The sequence below is a fragment of the Musa acuminata genome, chromosome BXJ3-9 (assembly GCF_036884655.1).
Source record: "Musa acuminata AAA Group cultivar baxijiao chromosome BXJ3-9, Cavendish_Baxijiao_AAA, whole genome shotgun sequence".
Lineage (NCBI taxonomy): Eukaryota > Viridiplantae > Streptophyta > Magnoliopsida > Zingiberales > Musaceae > Musa > Musa acuminata.
Genome location: NC_088357.1, coordinates 13,193,023 through 13,211,576, shown reverse-complemented (window position 1 = coordinate 13,211,576; position 18,554 = coordinate 13,193,023). Strand labels below are relative to the sequence as shown.

The window sequence follows — 18,554 nt, the reverse complement described above, 5'->3', positions numbered from 1 at the left end:
CTGCTATGCTTTTAAATTCATTTTTCTACTAATGCACTTGCAGTCATGGCAATCACACCCCTGACAAGTTCCGGGGCTGATGTGTTCGTCCGAGCATGACACGTGGTATTATCCGAGAAATCGGTCACGGGGAAGAAATGCGTAATTTCACAGGTCGCAGGTGTCTTTTCTCATCTCATCCCTCAGACCGTCGGATTTTGGAGTGTGCCACGTGTACACATCTTGGGGTTCTTGCCCTTCCCTTTAAAAGACTGGACCGTGACGTCCGACAGATCGAACCCATCCCCGGACTCTGCTCTCCATCGCGTTTTCTTCGCCATCCTCCGACCTCGACGACGAGCTCCAATCCCTCTCGTCTCCTTCGGATCCAACAAGAGAGGCCGAGAACCACCATGTCGAGATCAAGAGGCAGACGCGGGGAATTGCCCCCGTCGCAAGAGGTTAGACAGATCGTTTTTTTCGTTTTCTTTCCCCTGTTTTTCCTGCCTCGGAAGAGCATCTGAGAAGTTCTCTTTTCTTCACCTTCTGATGCTTTTGGTATTAAAAGATGAAACTTATAATGTGATTGTTTTGGCGCAAGGCTTCTAATTTCTTGACTAAGGATCCTCGGAATTCAGCTGAGCATGATAATGTGAGATCTAAAAAGAAAAAGAACCAAATTTGATTCAAAAGATTGGAAGTTCGAGGTACAGATAGAACATTATAGTTTGACGTAAAAGATTATAGATTTGAGGTACAAGTAGAAAATCTTCTCCTCTTTATGCCCTGAATAACCGACGATTGCAGGAGGTTCTTGATCTTGAACTTCCTTAATGGTTTCATGTTTTAACTTTTCAATCGTCCTCAATTTTTTTGGTTGAGGTGGAGCTCGAACATAATATTCATTATGAGGGTTGGCATCTTTTGTTTGCTTATTTCAAGATTTTGTTTATATAATTTTCTATTGTAGGGAAATGCTGATTTGGTTTGAGTTGTGGGTGTTGTACTTGCAGACCATAGAAAAGCTGGAGAATATGGTAGATGCGTGTAATTTCTATGAAGCTCAGCAGATGTACAAGTCCTTAAGTGCAAGGTGTGGATATGTCTCGAATATGTATGACTTTTTGGTCTATCCTCATAAGTCATCGATGAAGTTGCTTTGAAGGTTGCCTTTTTGAAGTTTAGAAGTTCTTCATATGTGACACATTCATAAAATTCGTTCATATGCTAGTGGCTCTTAAATTAATAGTTGTAGTGATCAATTATTTTAAGAAATAATCTGTGGCATCTATCCATTTCTTTTTTTAATTTACTGACTAAGGTCACAAAAGCAATTTTTTTGTAACACAGGGACCAAATAGAATAATATCTTGTGGAAGAAAATAGGAAAATCCAACAACTAGATAAAAGATTGTGAAATGAACCAGACTCATTTTCTCAACTTGATCTTGCTTCTTGTCAAGACCAAGGTTTATTAGTTTCTTGCCAAGTTTTAAGATGGAGATACAGTGTGATGGTGTGCCACTGTTTGCGCTAAATGAATACTTTTCGTTCTTTGCCTATGCTATATCTAGCAATGCTGCTTCAGTTTGCTGCATGCCTGCGTAAAATGCCTAGCATTCAGTGTCGCACTGCAATGCCCAGTGGCACACATAACAGGGATATACACATCTTGACCTTGCATATATTGCTTTGTCACATACGAACAGCTCAGTACAGGCATCATGGCAGCAGGAACTTAGTCTTTGTGTCTGGTTCTATAATGTTTTATGCAATCTTTTTAATGATTGTCTTCTCTTGACCACTGGCTCTGCTGATCATTTGCCACTAATGCTTGTCAATTTGTAACAGATATGCGGCTTCTGAGAAATATGCTGAAGCCCTCGATATTCTTCAGTCAGGTGCTCTAATACAACTGAAGCATGGGCAGGTTATTTTCTTCACATGTTATGATTTAGATCTCTGGCAAAGGAAGAAACTCCATCTTACAATTGACAACATAAATGAGTTGTTCTACATTCCTGATCTGCTGTCATGGTTAATTTTTTTGTTATTAAACAATGAATGAAGTATGTCGTCAAGTTTAAATATAATATATAAAGAGTTGTGAAGAAACATGACCAAAAAGTTTAGAAGCCATAAGAATAGGATTAATTTGAACCAACAACAACTAAATTTGTCTAAGTTACACATGAATTTTCAATTTCTTTTTGTCATATTGGAAGGTCACAGTTGAAGCAATTCATCCAGGCATAGCATTCCAATTCATTGACCACTTTGTTTATAGTTGTTTTTTCTTGATGCAGAAAACCCAAAATTGTGACATACATTTCCACCATTACATTCTGATATTATTTACTGAGTATTTGTTTTTGACAATTGGGCCAACCTTTTGTGTAAAAGATCAAATTATATGTTGTGCATTTAGTAGATCTACTTTGGCTACTGTGGAGCCTAAAGAAAAAAATGCATCCACACTCCACTTCCAGATAGGGTGAAAATGAAGGCTGAGAGGGGAGAAAACTCTTCTCAGGTTGTCTAATTTTTGTAAGGAGATGCATACTCGTTTTAACTTCTGACCGTGATGTCAGCTCCTCAAAGCTTCAAAACTCTGGTCGCAAGAATTGTAGTTGCTTTTAACATGCATTTTTTTTTCATATTTTGTACCTTGATTAATTGCACACTGAAATAAATTCAGCACAATTTTTTTCACTTTCAACAAGGTCTCATCATCAGGAATAAGTTTATCTGCTATGCATATTAATTGCTTAAGTCCAATGCACTAACCAAATAGAGGAGAAAATAATTTTGTTTATTTCACTGAGTAGATTCTCTTTCTTCTTTTCTCATCACAAAAATAGCCCTCATGTGTCTGGATGTGAAGGATTGTTGTAGTTGCCTTTAAAATGCATTTTTTTCATATTTTGTACCTTGAATAATTGCACTCTGAAATAAGTTCAGCACAATTTTTTTCACTTTCAAGTTTCAACGAGGCCTCATCATCAGGAATAAGCTTATCTGCCATGCATATTAATTGCTTAAGTCTAATGCACTAATCGAATAGAGGAGAAAAGAATTTTGTTTATTTCACTGAGTAGCTTCTCTTTCTTCTTTTCTCATCACAAAAATATCCCTCATGTGTCTGGATGTGAAGGATTATTGAATTAACAAAAAACATGTATATGGAAAATCCTTGTAGTCTGTGGCTATTGTAAGGGGAAAAAGAAACTAAAGAATGTCTCCTACGAACTCAAACATTTTTTCTTGAGTACATTTTTTGGAATCAACACTATGTTTTTAAATCATTCTAAACTAATGCAGATTACTTGTGGAGCTGAGCTGGCGGTTTTGTTTGTGGAAACATTAGTCAAGGGGAAATACTCTTACAGCGAAGAAACTCTTGGTTCGGTCTTGTTTTATTAATCATAGGACATAATTATTTTTTCTTATTAGTATCGGTCAAAGTTTTTACTTGTATTTATCAATCATTTATATTTTCTGGAACAAAAACTGTTATGTTCTTTTAAACACGCATAAATATCCCACTACTCGTGTGTTATGTGGCTTAACTTAGCTTTATGTTTATAAGTCATTGTAAGCAATCAACAGAAGGTAAAATATTAACAATCATTTGAGGATAGTGTCCTTGCAATCTTTGATATTCACTGTTGTCAATGACTGCTGGGCACAGTTTGGGTGGCTGATGAGAGAATTACAGTCTGGGGGCTTTATGTACATTATGTCTTTTGTTTCAACTAATTCTCCTTCTATGGGCGTTTCTCCATCTGTTTAGCTTAAATGCTACTAAATACTTTTCCAGGAGAAGTGCACAGAAAGGAGGTCTTGCCCTCTGAAAAGTAAATGACTTGCTTTTGTTTTACTTAAATATTGCATCTTGTCAAAATTAACATGAGGAAAGCTTTTCTTTATGTTTAATTTTAGGAAACTTTGGTGGAGCCTTGTAAAGGGCTAAAGGCTATAGCAAGCAACTACCTGTTAGGGTTGTAAAAGTAACTTATATTGTATTCTCAAATAGAACATCAATAATCTGGTGCAGCCACATAAGAGTAACAAATTATACTTGTTTGGGTTACTCATAGTCTCAAATAGCTTTAGCACTTTATTGTAGAAGAGCAATTATTCTGGTGCAACAGGATTCAGGAGCCTTTAGAATCCTTCTTTTGATGCTTTGGTTAGGTACTTCCACTATAGGTTCATTGCTTATTTCTTATTTAAGGGTTGTAGATCTTTTCCAGCAATATGGTTTCAGCCATAACCTTCAGTGGCCTGATATTGATCATTAGACATTTTGCTTCCTGGTCCCAATAATTTTCTTTATCCTTCTATAGTCCTTGGTACTTGGCAATTGCCATCTGTTTTCACTTTAACCACCCTTTGAAGGGATTTATTTTCCGGGTATATCATGTCAAACTGGTGTCAAGACCTGATGTTTCTCTCTGGTTGCACCTTATTAACATAACTACAAACTATGTTCTATGTCCTTTTTCATCATAAGCTTACAGCTCTGTTTTATTTTCTTTAGTTTTAACTCATAGTTTATCCTTGAAGTCTGGTATCTTTTCCTATCATTCCACTGTCAACATTCAGTCATTTTTTTAGAATCATACTTATTATTCTTGTAAATATACAAGTTGTCTCCAAATATCCCTATCAGAATATGAATCAGGGTCTTTCATTTGGTGGTATTGATTCTGATGGTGGCCTGCCTTCACTTTCCAACATGAAAATAAAATCCTTTTAAATGTTTGCTCAAGCCTCACCATATTTCCTGGACTCTCTATATTGCCATTTCATGTGTGGTGTTGCAATTTCACAGATACCATGTTGCTTCTGTTATGTGCATCAGTGTGTGTGACATGTCTCAAGTATTCCTGCAGGGTGTTACTTTTCATGGTATATGATGCCCATGAACCAGTAAAAAAATAGAAAATAAAGGAATTTTGTGACTAGAAATATAAAGAAAAATCAAAAGGAAGATAAACTTCATTCGGCAGCTCAAACAAGCATGGAGCACTTAGTTCTTTGCTTTGTCATTTTGAAGGATAAAAGTTTTTTTTTCTTTCCTTTGGTAATATTTAGCTCTACATGGTGTTGACTTTGTTTAATCTAGATCGTGTTAGGAAAATGTACGAAGGTTTTCCAAATATTCCCATTCCAGAGCATTTAGAAGACGATGATGACATGCAGAAACTTTCAGAAGCTTTGGTGGCCGCTAAAGTACGTGTAGAGGGTTGCTTATCATTTTTGAGATCTGCAATCAAGTAAGTTTTCTTTGAGTAATTCTGGTATGCTTGCTTCTGTTCAATAGTTTCTTTTGTGATTTCTAACCTTTAAATTATTTTGTCCTCCATCTTGTACCTTGTTAAGATCAAAGCTAACTTTTTTCTTGTATGTTAAAGAAAACAAACTATTATGTTTTATGGGCATCATGAAAGCAAATATTGTGGAAACATTCTGCTTCTCTCAGCTGGATCAGACTTTTACCAATTTACTTGATTGATAAAAAAGGTTTGCTACTTGCAGAGTGGAAATTTAGCATTTCAGGAGCAGCACATGCATATAGAGTAATTATTCATATCGAAAAGTTATCTATATGTTATGGGTTTCTCCTTTTCTTGAGAAATCACTAATGACCTGTATGTAAACTTGTATAAGTCTACATATTATGATCTATATCATCTTATTGCAGTATCATTCTAAGGACACTTTGGAAAAAGATTTTAAGTTGAATTTGCTTTCTTCCATAGAGGAATACCGATTTTAATTAAAAAAATTGAACAGAGCTTGATTCACCTTTCTATAAGACAATGCTTGAAATATGTTTTAACTGCCTATATGAAATATCCTACTCAAATAATGCAACTTATCTGCTTATGAATTCTTATTATACGTTTATTTCTTTACCCATTAACTTGGTATTATTTTCTTTGACATGAATTCCAAGTTTGTTTTAGTTTATCTTTTTGCATTTTAATGTCATTAATATAACCCATTATCTTCCTTTAGGTGGTCATCTGAGTTTGGGGCTCCCAAAAAAGGATCTCCCCAATTGCACAATATGCTAGCAGAATACCTATATTCTGAATCTCCTGAGGTGGTATGTTGAATTGATGATTTTTTTTCATTGGGAAAATTTTGAAGAAGGGACCTTCAGCTCTCTTGACTTTCGAATTTTTTGAATGAACAGTATGTTTTTCACTAGCTTAGGTTAAGAAAATCAAAATGATAGAGGATCTACTGTGCACTCCCTATGCCTAGGTCAGATCCATTAGATTGAAACATGAGAAAATTTGAATATGTATCATTTTGCTTATATCTGTTTTTGAAAAAAGTACATAATGAAAAATGCTTAATTAGATCTACTGTGCACTTTCTGTAGCCTAAATGAGTCATTTATCACATAGTGTTTGGTTGGACAAGTTTAAAATGTTGGTACATTCTTTAAAGTTTAAAGTGAACAAGACAATATAAGAGAGTTTCACTTTTCTATATCGTTGCTTGTATACAGGATGAAATACATACAGTTGAACCAGAGAAATGAAAAAAAAAGGAAAGAACTACCTAAATAGATCTAGGTGCTACTCTAGGAAATATATACCAAATAAATTAGGAATGAGTCAACAATCATATCCTAGTCTATCACATCAAATAATGTAGTATGTCAATAATCAAATCACTACAGATCTTGACAAATCTCAACAAATCAAATCACAGTAGATTTGACAGATCTCAACACTCCCCCTCAAGCTGGCTCGAAGATATTCAACATCCCCAGCTTACTAATCAAGTGATCAAATTGTTGTTTTTGAAGTCCCTTTGTGACAATATTTGCTACTTGTTGCTTGGTAAGAATAAATGGAATACATAACAGTCCCTCATCCAACTTCTCTTTAATTAAATGTCGATCAACCTCAATGTGTTTTGTTCTATCATGATGCATCAGGTTGTGAGAGATACTAAATTGCTGCCTTGTTATCTGAATATAACTTCATTGGTTGGTTTCAAGAAACTCTTTAACTCATCTAGTAGTCTTTTTATGCAAAGGAGTTCACATATTCCGTGTGATAGCTCGAAATTCAACTTCAGCACTATTTCTAGCCACTACATTCTATTTATTACTCCTCCAAGTCACCAAATTTTCCCCTACAAAGGTTTAATATCTAGATGTAGATCTTCTATCATCTATACTGTTAGCCCAATCAGCATCTGTGTATGCTTCCACATATAGATCGTCTCTCTTCTTAAACACCAACCTTTTGCCTGGTGTTCATTTGAGATATTGAAGAATCCTAATGACAGCCCTCATATGTTCTTCATTAGATGACTGCATAAACTGACTTACAACACTAACAACGAAGGCAATGTCTGATCTAGTATATGACAAATAAATTAATTTTTCAACCAAACGTTGATATTGTCCCACCTCACTACTTGTGTTTGCACTTAGCTTGCGGTTGGGGTCAATAGGTGTTTCAGACAGTTTGCAACCCAACATTCAAGTTTCCATGAGTAAATCCAGTGTATAACATTGAGATCCCCTCTTTAGTTCTAGCTACCTCCATACCCAAGAAGTACCATAATAATCCAAGATCTATGATTTCAAACTCCTTGGCCAAGAAGGTTTTTAGTTTCTCTTGTTTAACAAGATCGTCACTTGTCAAGATAATGTCATTCACATACATGATGAGTACTAAGACTTGTCCACTGCTAGCATGCTTATAAAACATGGTGTGATCTACCTGACTTTGCAAATATCCATAGCTCTTGACAGCCTTTGTAAATCTATTGAACCATGCTCTAGAAGATTGTTTTAATCCATAAAGTGACCTCTTTAGCTTATAGACTTTGTCAAGCTCTAATGTTCCTTCAAAACCTGAAGGTAGATTCATGTAGATTTCCTCTTCTAGTTCGCCATTAAGGAAGGCATTCTTCGTATCTAACTACTGTAAAGGCCAGTCAAAAATTGGTGCAAGAGACAACAGGATTCGAATGTTGTTCATCTTTGCCACAAGTGCAAAAGTCTCTTGATATTCTATCCCAAATGTTTGAGTGTATCCCTTAGCCACTAGTCTTGCTTTGTATCTCTCAATTGACTCGTTAGCTTTATATTTTACTATGAACACCCATTTGTAACCAAAAGTCTTTTTCCTTTAGATAAATTTACAAGTTCCCAAGTGTTATTATTCCCCATTGCCCTTATCTCCTCAAACACAGCTTTTTTCCACTCAGGTACAGCTAGAGCTTTCTAATATAGACTTAGGAATATTTGTGTTTGTCAGGTTGGAAAGGATCTGAAAGAGGAGGATAATCTATGATATGACACAAAATTAAAAATAGGATGAATAGTACTTGACCTCATTCCTTGTTTAACAGCAATAGGAACATTAAGATCTTGAAACTCATAGGGTTCTAGGCATAAAGAATGGTCTGGATTACCTAAAGTTTCATGATCAGTTGTACTCAGAGTTGACTCTTGGCAGACATTGTGTGGTTGTTGCCCCAAACCTTGTCGATTATGCCTCCTTGTAAAAACACGTAGCTCTAATTGCTACTTATCAGCCACTAATTCTCCCCCTGCATTAGATTTTTCATGTTCTAGCACAATAGATTGAGGTTGCAGCATTGAATTGGCGGTACAAGGGATAGGTTGTGACTAAAAAGTTAGAACTGTGAGAGGAATGGATTTAGATTTGAAAGGTGATTTTTGAGGAGATATACTTGTGATAGGAATGAATTTAGAAAGAGAATTCACAAGTAGGGTTATAATAGTTTCCCAAAACTTCTCTCGTATTACCGTTTTGAAAAGGCGCCCAAGCACTTGCCTAAGTGCTCAGGCAAGGTGAGGCAAGGCCCGAGTGCCTTTCACAGTGGTTGAGCGACATGCTACAGTGAAGTGCCGCTTGGGCGCTTGCTTTAGCCTAAGCATCGGGACCTCAAGCGAGCACCCGGTTGAATGTGAACCAGATTGTCAATTGGTTCAATTGAACTGTGTTAGTTGGTTTAATCGAACCAACTAAGCACAATAAGCAAACCCCTTCCCCCACACGCACAGTAAAACCCACAACACAATAAAACTTGAACTACTATTGCCGCCCTCGATGCACCTCTGCTCCATCACCATGGCCTCCGTCCATAGCTCTCTACGTCGCCAATAGATTGGTCTGACGCTTCCTCTATCGTCGATGGACAAGTCCGAAGCTCTCATCATTGTAGCTCTTATGCGTTGTAGCTTCGTCTGCCATCGACGGACACATATGAAGCTTCCTCCACCCTTGATATCATCGTCCACAGCTTTCTCCGTCGCTGCTGCCGTCGTCCGTAGCTTTCTCCATCGTTGCTATTGTCGTTTGTAGCTTTCTCTGTCATTTCCGTCACTACCTCTATTGTCGTTCATAGGTTCCTCCATCATTGTCACCCTCTTCTTCCCCACCTTCCACTGTTAGTAACTCTTCTTCTCACTACTACACGCTGTTAGAACTATTAACCTTCTTTAGATCTACCAATCCCTATTTAGCACTATTAATCATTATTTAGAAATGTTATTAATCCCTATTAGCACTATTAATCTTTATTTATTTGGAACTATTATTATAAATGTTATTAATCTTAATTTAATGTCATATCTTTATTTTTATAATTATATTATATATTTTTTATGTTTTAATATTCGAGAGCACCTTGCTTCGTTTGGGTGGGCACCTAAGGGCATTTTGGGATCTTAGCGCCTAGCGCTTTAAAAACATTATTTCATATGATTCTCCCCCAAAGAGAAGTTTGGGAGAAATGAGGTTGATTTTCAAAAAAGGTGATATCCATACTTATATAGAACTGTTTTATAAAAGGATCAACGCATCCATATCCCTTCTGAGTTAGTGAGAAGCCTAGAAAACATATTTTTTCGCTCGCAGATCAAGTTTGGTGCAGTTGTATGTAAACAAATGCTATACAACCAAACACCTTTAGAGGCAAATTACTCGAGTTGGCTTCTTATTGATTAAATAAGATGTGGTTAAGATAGCCTCTCCCCAAAAATATATAGAGAACTCCTGTTGTAAACATAATGGCCCAAGTTACCTCTAGTAGTTGACAGTTTTTCCTTTCAGCAATTCTCTTTTCCATATCAGAAAGGGAAGAGAAACTGCCTGCAGCTTGAGAAGCTTGAGCTTATCCATCCAAGGAAGCATCACCTTCAAAGTAATAGAGTTGATTAACCTCTCTAGCTGCCAATCATCCTCCTCGAGCTCATATCCTGAAACTCACAATGAGATGGAAAGAATTTAGCCATGCATTTTGAATCTTTAGTGAGTTTTCTTATGGATAAGAGATTACAAGATAGGCTAGGAACACGCAGAACAGATTTTAAAATTAGATTCTTTGAGAGAACAACAGAACCTTTTCCTGCAACTGGAGAACAAAGATCCATCACCAAATACAAACTTTTAAGGTTACTAGGACATGGAGTATAGGAGGTAAATATGTGAGAAAGGCTAGTCATATGGTCACTAGCACCCGAATCAACTATCCAAAGTGCTTGGTTAGAGGAAATGTGGAGGGGAGTAGGAATATTACCTTGTTTTGCAAGAGAACATGTAGGAGATGGATAGGTTGTTTGAGATCGGCTAAGAAGTCCATACAGATGTACTAGTTCTTCCTTACTGAATAAAGGTGTCTTGAAGCCACCTTGATTTCCTCCAACTTGAATCTCATTGGCTACCGACATTCCTTTTAATTCGTTTGCTCTTATTGTTTTTTCAGTTTTGAGGTTTACCATGCTGTTTCTAGCATGTCTCCTTGGTGTGTTTTGGTTTCTCCCATGTTTCTTGTTGTCTTTGGAGTTGGGAAGTATCTTTGAGCCTGCCAAGACAGTTTTCTACTATGTGCTTGTCATAATTTGCCTCTTTACTACTTAGCAATTCCTGTTGGCTTTCAGACTTCGAACTAGGGTAAATGCTTCATTAAGATCAGGAAAATGTTCTCTACTAAGAACACGATTGCATACCTGATCAAATTCAGACTTCCCAATAAGAATTGAAATCCCTCTCCATCTTGTACAAGTTTCTCATCCTTTTATTGTCGGTAGCATATTCCATCTCTGGATTTTTTATACAGGTCTAATTCAGCCAATAAACCTCGCATATTATTGTAGGAATCTCTTATGCTTGATGTTGCTTGCTTCATCTTTTGAATTTGCCTTTTGATTTGGAAAATCTAAGAAGTTAAACCTACTTTGGAGTAGGTTTTATTGACAGCATCCCAAATATCTCTAGCCGTAGGAAGAAGAAGGTACGTCTTGCTGATTTCTAGTTGCATGGAGTGAAGCAGCCATGACATCACCGTCGTGTTCTCGATCTCCCAAGTTTCATATGAATCATCTTCCAAGGCTGGTGCCTTTGCAGCCTCATTCACATATTTGAACTTTCCTTTACTCATTAAAGAGATCTTCATGGATTGAGACCACTCCCTAAAATTTCTTCCGCTTAGTTTAATGGTAGAGATTTGGAGGGTATGACTATCAAATTGAAGAGAAGATTGAGTGTGGACAGGTTTAGAAAGATTAGAAACATACCTAGGAGTTTCAGGCATGGTTAGAAACAAAAAGAGTCACTAGAGAGAACTTTCGGCAATAAAGGCCGAGAGAAAGAAACAAAGCTGTCATATATAACAAATGGCAGAGAAAAAAAAACAACCTAACCTTGCTCTGATACCATCAACAGGACATTAGAAGAAGAGAGTTTCACTTTTCTATATGGCTGCTTGTATATAGGATGAAGTACATATTGTGGAACCAAAGATAAAGAAAAAAAAAGAAAGAACTACCTCAATAGATCTAAGTAATAATCCAGGAAATGTAATAATCCAGGAAATCTACAACAAATAAATTAAGTATGAGTAAACAATCATATCCTAGTCTATCACATCAAATAAGGTAGTATGTCAATAATCAAATCACCACAAATCTTGATAGATCTCAACATATCAAATCACAATAGATTTGACAGATCTCAACATGAAGTGCTCCTCGGCTTATTCTGGGACTAGAGAAGAGGCTAAAACATTGGGTTTTGGCAAAAATCTCTTGACCAGAAGGAATTTATATCTTTTCGAGTGTACCTGATGGATCACTCCTAATTACAAGGGGGTTTTTATTCAACAGAATACCTAATCCAGGGTAGACGTAGGATAAAGCTCTGGTAATTGTTAAAATTTTCTGGATATGAATGGAGCATTAGCAACCAGCTTCTTGGGATAAAAAAAAATTATTAAAGGATTTTTTGCACATAGCCTTCCACATGGACTGATTATACTCCAAGGAGAATTTATATAGAAAGCAGTCCCTGCGAAGCCAATGTGCTAATATCAACAAAAGCATGAAATATATCCCAAGACAAGCCAATAATGTGCCAACTATTTAAGGTCAACTGTTAGTTACTTTCCCAGCGTTGAGGTTCATGTAGGGTTATTCCCATAGTTAAATTAAAAGTAATCATATCGTTTTTATTGTTCCAAACTTCCAATAAAGTTTATTTCTCTTTCATATTTTCAAATAAGAAAAAATTCCATGGATTATTTCCTATAGTACTATGCAAAAGGGTCAAGCCCCTTAATTATTATTAGTATATTACTTGGAAGGTGGGGGTTGATGAGTTTCTTCATCATTTGATCTTGTCAAGACTACATATTCAATAACGCTGATGGAAATAATTCTTATTTTATCTTTTCCAATATCCCTATATATCAACATCAACATCCTCATGTCGGCTATATTTACTTGTATACATTTTTCCTAACTATCGAACACTTTGATCAATTAAGCATGACTAACCTTACGATTATATAATTTTTTATTGAATTTAAAAGATACATTATGAACATACAAAACTATCATTTCTCTTCTCTACTTTAACCATCCTGTTTTTATTTTATAAGAAATATCTTTGTCAATCTCTTTTTTTAAATAGTAAATCCAAGGTGCCTAAATATTCCCTTGAAGATGTTCCAAAAATATCCCTACTCCATCTACAAGAGAAGATCAGGATTCCAAGTCTTGATCAAAGAGGCCAAACATTGTACAGTGCTGTGGAGAAAACCAACATATATGGTATAAGCCAGCTGGGCTATTAGAGTAAGTAGTCTGACACTCCGACTACTGTTGTTGCAATTGGGTGGATGAGATGCAGTAGAGGTAAGTGGTAGAAACTTTGGAATAAAGTACTGATAAGGTGCAAGAGATGCAATAGAGTTAGGTAGAAGAATATTAGGAATAATGTAGTGATAAGGTGATGCAGTAGTGGTAAGTAGACTAAGATTATAAAATACTGATAGTTGAAACAGAGAAAGGCAAGAAGAAAGCCCAATGCCAGTGTTCAAGAAATAAAGGTAATTCACTAAAATTATATGCATTGATGCTATTGACATATGACATGTTTCCCATATATTTCTTAACAGTTAACAACTGGCCTATTTTTTCTTATCAGACTGCACAACTAGCCTCTTTTTAGTGGACTACTCTTTTCCTCACTAGATATGGACTAAATCCTGATTGATAGATGAAGTACCCTGGAGGAACCCTTATCTAAGTAACATATCTAGCTGATAGTTTTGACGTTTTCAGTAATTGCATTGTCTTATATTCATTCATATGCTTAGACAATCTTTCAAAGCCTGACCAAGAGTTTTTTATAACAACTTCACTTTCTCTTATTTTTTTATGCAATGAATTTAATCCTTTTTATAGTTCTTTGAATGGATTTTTTCATGTAATAAATGTCATTCTCTTAATATGTCAAATTCTAAGCTATTTTCTTCTTGCTTTATTTTTTTCTGCTACTATGAATCTTAACATGCATAATTCTCTACAGGACATGACTAAGGTGTCAAGTCACTTTGTTCGTGGAAATGATCCTGAGAAGTTTGCTTCTGTTCTAGTAAATTTTATGGGTAAGGTAAGGCTTCGGTAAATATAATGAAAAGGAGTTTGTCTTAAAGTGTAACAAGTGAGTCATGTACTTGCTTAGTGCATGATATATGTACCATGCCTGTAATGTAACGGGATTCAATTTTGTTGTCATACTACAATGACAACAAGTTCCAACCATATGTGCCTGGCTAACAGATCATTTCCATTGAGCTCTGAATTTTCTGAATGTCATACTCCTGATTCCAAATGTTATACCATTTTTTAATAAAAACTCCAATCCTATTCTCGTTTTTCAAGATTACTTGGCATTCATGATAATGCAGCGAGTAAATCTTTTATTATACAAGATAGATATTGCGCAATACTTGTTGGTAAAATTAAAGCTAAGTTTGTCAATGCTTTTGAATTTCGATAGGATGAGGTTGGCATAAATTTGGAATAAATTTTCTTTAGGTATTTGACATCAGATTTTTAGATTTTTTGATGTATTTGTTACATGGATTGATCTGTCAGGTTTTTGACTGCCTGGGCTTCCTGGGTTTCTTGTTTGTCTCTCTGGATGCCTTTTATTGATGGGTTGTCATCAATTGTTTCATCTAAATATGGCTGTGTCCATGAAAAAGGCACAGTCATCTTTTTAGCTCTTTATCTAAGTTTTAACATTTTCTTTATCTCTTTGTGCACAGTGCTACCCTGGGGAAGATGATATGGCAATTGCACGGGCAGTCATGCTGTAAGTTTGTTTAACATCAAATACTTTCCTATTATTATTTTAAAAAATTGGTGTGGCAGTTTTCAACATTGAGTAAACAATTTTTTGTTTGCTTCTAGTTATCATGTTTCCTTGGTTTTGTTGTTGCATTTACAGCATAAGGGAAGAAATTGAAATTTTATTGATAAGCAAATAATTGGAATGTGCTCTAGATGTTATAATGGCCGTTGCTAGTTTGGTGGAGTGGGGTGATTTACTCCACCTAAACAGCTTTTCTTGTGGCATAAATGTTGATGTTATATGGGCCTGCACAGCTAATTTATTCTTCACTTCTTGTAGTATTCTATCATTACAGATTTTTTTTGTTTTATAGGTATCTATCACAAGGAAACCTTAGGGATGCAAATAACCTTATGGATGAGCTTAACAAGCAACTAGAACACAAGCAACTTGAGTTACCAGACTCGGACTTGATCCTGTTTATCAAGTATCTGTTGCAGGCGTAAGTCTTCTCCATTTCATTTTTCCCTTTGATCAAAATAAAGGATGTTTGAAGCCAAATAACGTCGCCATTGCCTAGTTGATTTTAGCCCGCCATTGCAGAATAAAATGCTCGAGCTATGTAAAAGGCAATATCCTTCTGATTCTTTAATTTTGATGCAACTAGAAAACCTACCCATGATATATTGTTTGATGTTCATGTTTTGTTCAATCAAAAAGTATCATGTCTATGATTATTCTAGATGGTATCTTTCCAGTAAGATGCTCGTACATTCACTAGATGAACTATTTTCTATGATGATTATTATTGTAAAAAGCTTAACATTTGGAAGCCTGGATTTAATATTGTAACAGTTAACAATATAGAGAGGAACAACTATTTATGTAAGGTTGCAAACCAGAAATGCTGATGTTTTAACTTTTAATAACATTTTGTAAAATTTGATGTGTATACATAATGTCACGTTTCTTCAATGATATATTTACCTTCACATACTTCTGTAACTTTTGGTAATTATGTGAACCAGGTTAGAAAGAGATTCTTTTCCACTATTCAAGATATTAAGGCAGAAGTACAAGACAAGCATAGATCGGGAATCTTTGTTTGATGGGGTAACATCCTCTCCCTGAATTGTGAAAATGTTTTTTTATGTAAATCCAAGGTTTACAATTTCGAATAATACCACTCGTACCGGGTAGTATGTACCGATCCGTCAGTAGACTGGTACACGAACTGGCCACTACCGAGCGGTATTATATATATAATATATTATATTATATATAATATATATATTATAATACAAGGTTCGCAATACCGTACTGTACTAGTATTTCGACTTGGGCTCGGTACCGGTACGGTACGGTATACCGAGCGGTACACCCAGGTGTACTGAGTACTGTAGCACTGCTACAGTGCTATAGTGCACTACTACGGTAACAGTCGGTCTGCGTACCGACAACCTGTCGGACCGGTACGTACCGCCCGTACCGGACGGTATGGCAGACCCTGTTATAATATATATATATATATATATATATATATATATTATATATAAATATGCGACATCGTCGAAAAAGGCAATGTCGCATCGTCTCGGCATCGAAAAATTTTTTTTATATATATAAATATATATATAATATTTTTTTACTATATATATATATATATATATATATATATATATATATATATATATATATATATATATATATATATATATATATATATATATATATACCGAGCGGTATACCGCTCGATATACAGTACCGTACCATACCAAACGAATATCGAAACTCTGGTACGGTACAATATTTCAATCCTTGTGTAAAACATGCTAATTCTGATTCCAAATACATGAAAAATACAGCAAATTTATAGGATGATAGCAACATCTCTTACAGTATCCTCACTCGCCGCTCTCATCCCCTATCTGATGAGAGTTGGCAAGGAGATGGCTGTAAGTTCTGGGCTACTAAAAAGTAAAAGTGTGTGTGATAAACCGTTTACTTAAATGTCAATTTCTTTGACTGACAGACCAAATATTCAGTTTAATGTTCTGATCCGTACTTATCAAAGCTGGTTTGGCTGAAAGAAATAGTCTAGGCCAGTTACTGCAACATAATGTCAAGATCCCTTGTGGTGCTCTGAAAAATGTGTTGGCACCTAGCAGACTAAATCTAAAAACCAATGATGTTAGGCATTCTATGGACTAATTTCATTGAATGGCTCCACAGAAGATGAACATAAATTTTAACAAAAATAAAGCATTCCTTTGATGCTTTCTTGTTCCAATCACAATATTGTCAAGTTTAGATTTAGATAATATTCAACAAAAAGCTGTCTTGTGCACTGATGATTATTTGGTTTACCTCTGATTATGTAGTTATTAGATGAAATTGCGGAGAAGTTTTATGGTATTCGCAGAAGTGGCCTACCAGACATTTTTGGTGATCTCCTTAAGGTAAGTATTGCTATATCTGGATAGTGACAATAGTGGTCAATGTTGATCTGTGGATGTGTATTTAAAGCATTTTATAAATTCTTTACCTTAGTAAATAAGATTGAATTTTCAATTTATAGTTCCAGCAGTATGACAACAATATCAATGTTTACCAGAAACAACTGAACAAGAAATCTCACATGCAAAGTTCTGCTCCTTGTTTTCCTTTTGCGTAACCAAAGAATTCTTCGATGATCTGACTTTTTTCTTCTATGAAATTTAAATAAAAAACAAAACAATATCTTATGAAGTTGATACATCCAAATAACGAAGATGGCTATTGTAAGTAGTGAAGTTTTATGTTTCTCTAGAAAGATGGCTTGCAGTTTCGTTACATGTGAAAGTTTGCATTGTAAAAGTTGCTCTAGAAAGAAGGTTCACCTGCCTCGGTAGCTTATATGAGATATATATAAACATTATATATGAGGCGTTGAAGCTGGCATGGTCATAAGTTTATTATATGAGAAGGCTATGCATAATAATTTGTTCAGTTTCAGTCATACGAAAGCTAGTAACTAATTTCAAATTTTGCTGCAGATGATGTGAGTGCCGGCTTCATTGTGAAGGTTATGTTCCACACAAGTGCGACGAATCAATTGGCATTGAGCTTTCCTTTCTTTCTTTTCTCCAAATCAGTGCAGAGGATATTCAGATGTCGTGCAGGTGCATTTTCAAATGGGTTGTTTAATCTAGATGAGAAAATGCCCAAAGGTGTATTAAACTTTTTTGTAAGGCAGCTTAAATGAACCTACTTTGACTGTGGTGCTTTCTTATGGCAGTGAAAGGGTTTCTCCACTGCTGGCTTGCGATAAAGATGAACCCAAATTGCTGAGCTCAGTCGCAAAATAACCAAAGACTTCAAGATGCCAAATGATACTTCTTCCCAGCTGCCTTATGATGCATGTCAAAGTATTATGAATTATTTAAGTTCCCTTTTTTGGATTTTTTTTTTTTTAATACAAACCTGCCTGATTCTTGTGGCTATTTTTTGACTTCCCAATCAATGAAAATACAAGTGTGATATGTTCACCAACAAACAGATTTATGTATGTTCAAATTTAAATTAACAGATGCTTTATAGATATATATCCATTAAGTTAGATATTTCTAACAAATTAATTGTCACAATCTTATCGGTGTTGATATTTATTTCTGATAAATTAATTGTTACATAAGCCAAATGAAATCAAAGCATATTAAAAAAAATTTTGATATATCATACTAGGATTCAAATAAGTAGTTATAATGGTTTAGGAATAACATCACCCAAATAAAGATAAAAAAATTGACATGTTGCAGTATTTTAGTCACCACAAAAAATATTGTAATTTACTTAAAAACACTATAAATGATTTAAATAGAGTAGTAACATCAACCAAATCAACTACAAGCCTAAAAATATAATATTATAATGATCTACAAATAA

The 18,554-nt window shown here is 35.3% G+C and overlaps 1 protein-coding gene across 1 annotated transcript; it reads left to right on the top strand.

Annotated features, from left to right (window-relative positions):
- The first annotated feature begins 261 nt into the window (after positions 1–261).
- Positions 262–18,165, top strand: LOC135649708 (protein GET4-like). The gene is made up of 13 exons (XM_065168386.1): positions 262–440; positions 993–1,072; positions 1,831–1,909; positions 3,301–3,382; positions 5,111–5,261; positions 6,007–6,097; positions 13,860–13,943; positions 14,605–14,651; positions 15,004–15,132; positions 15,659–15,743; positions 17,012–17,089; positions 17,666–17,791; positions 17,908–18,165. Exons 1-12 carry the CDS (start codon positions 393–395, stop codon positions 17,672–17,674), a joined length of 963 nt encoding a protein of 320 aa, XP_065024458.1. The 5' UTR covers positions 262–392; the 3' UTR covers positions 17,675–17,791; positions 17,908–18,165.
- Positions 18,166–18,554: the final 389 nt, after the last annotated feature.

Excerpts from the sequence above, each read along its gene's own strand:
- LOC135649708 (XM_065168386.1), top strand. The coding sequence starts at position 393 with ATGTCGAGATCAAGAGGCAGACGCGGGGAATTGCCCCCGTCGCAAGAG. Across the intron at positions 1,073-1,830 it reads TACAAGTCCTTAAGTGCAAG|ATATGCGGCTTCTGAGAAAT; the intron begins GTGTGGATATGT and ends AATTTGTAACAG. Across the intron at positions 5,262-6,006 it reads TTTTTGAGATCTGCAATCAA|GTGGTCATCTGAGTTTGGGG; the intron begins GTAAGTTTTCTT and ends ATCTTCCTTTAG.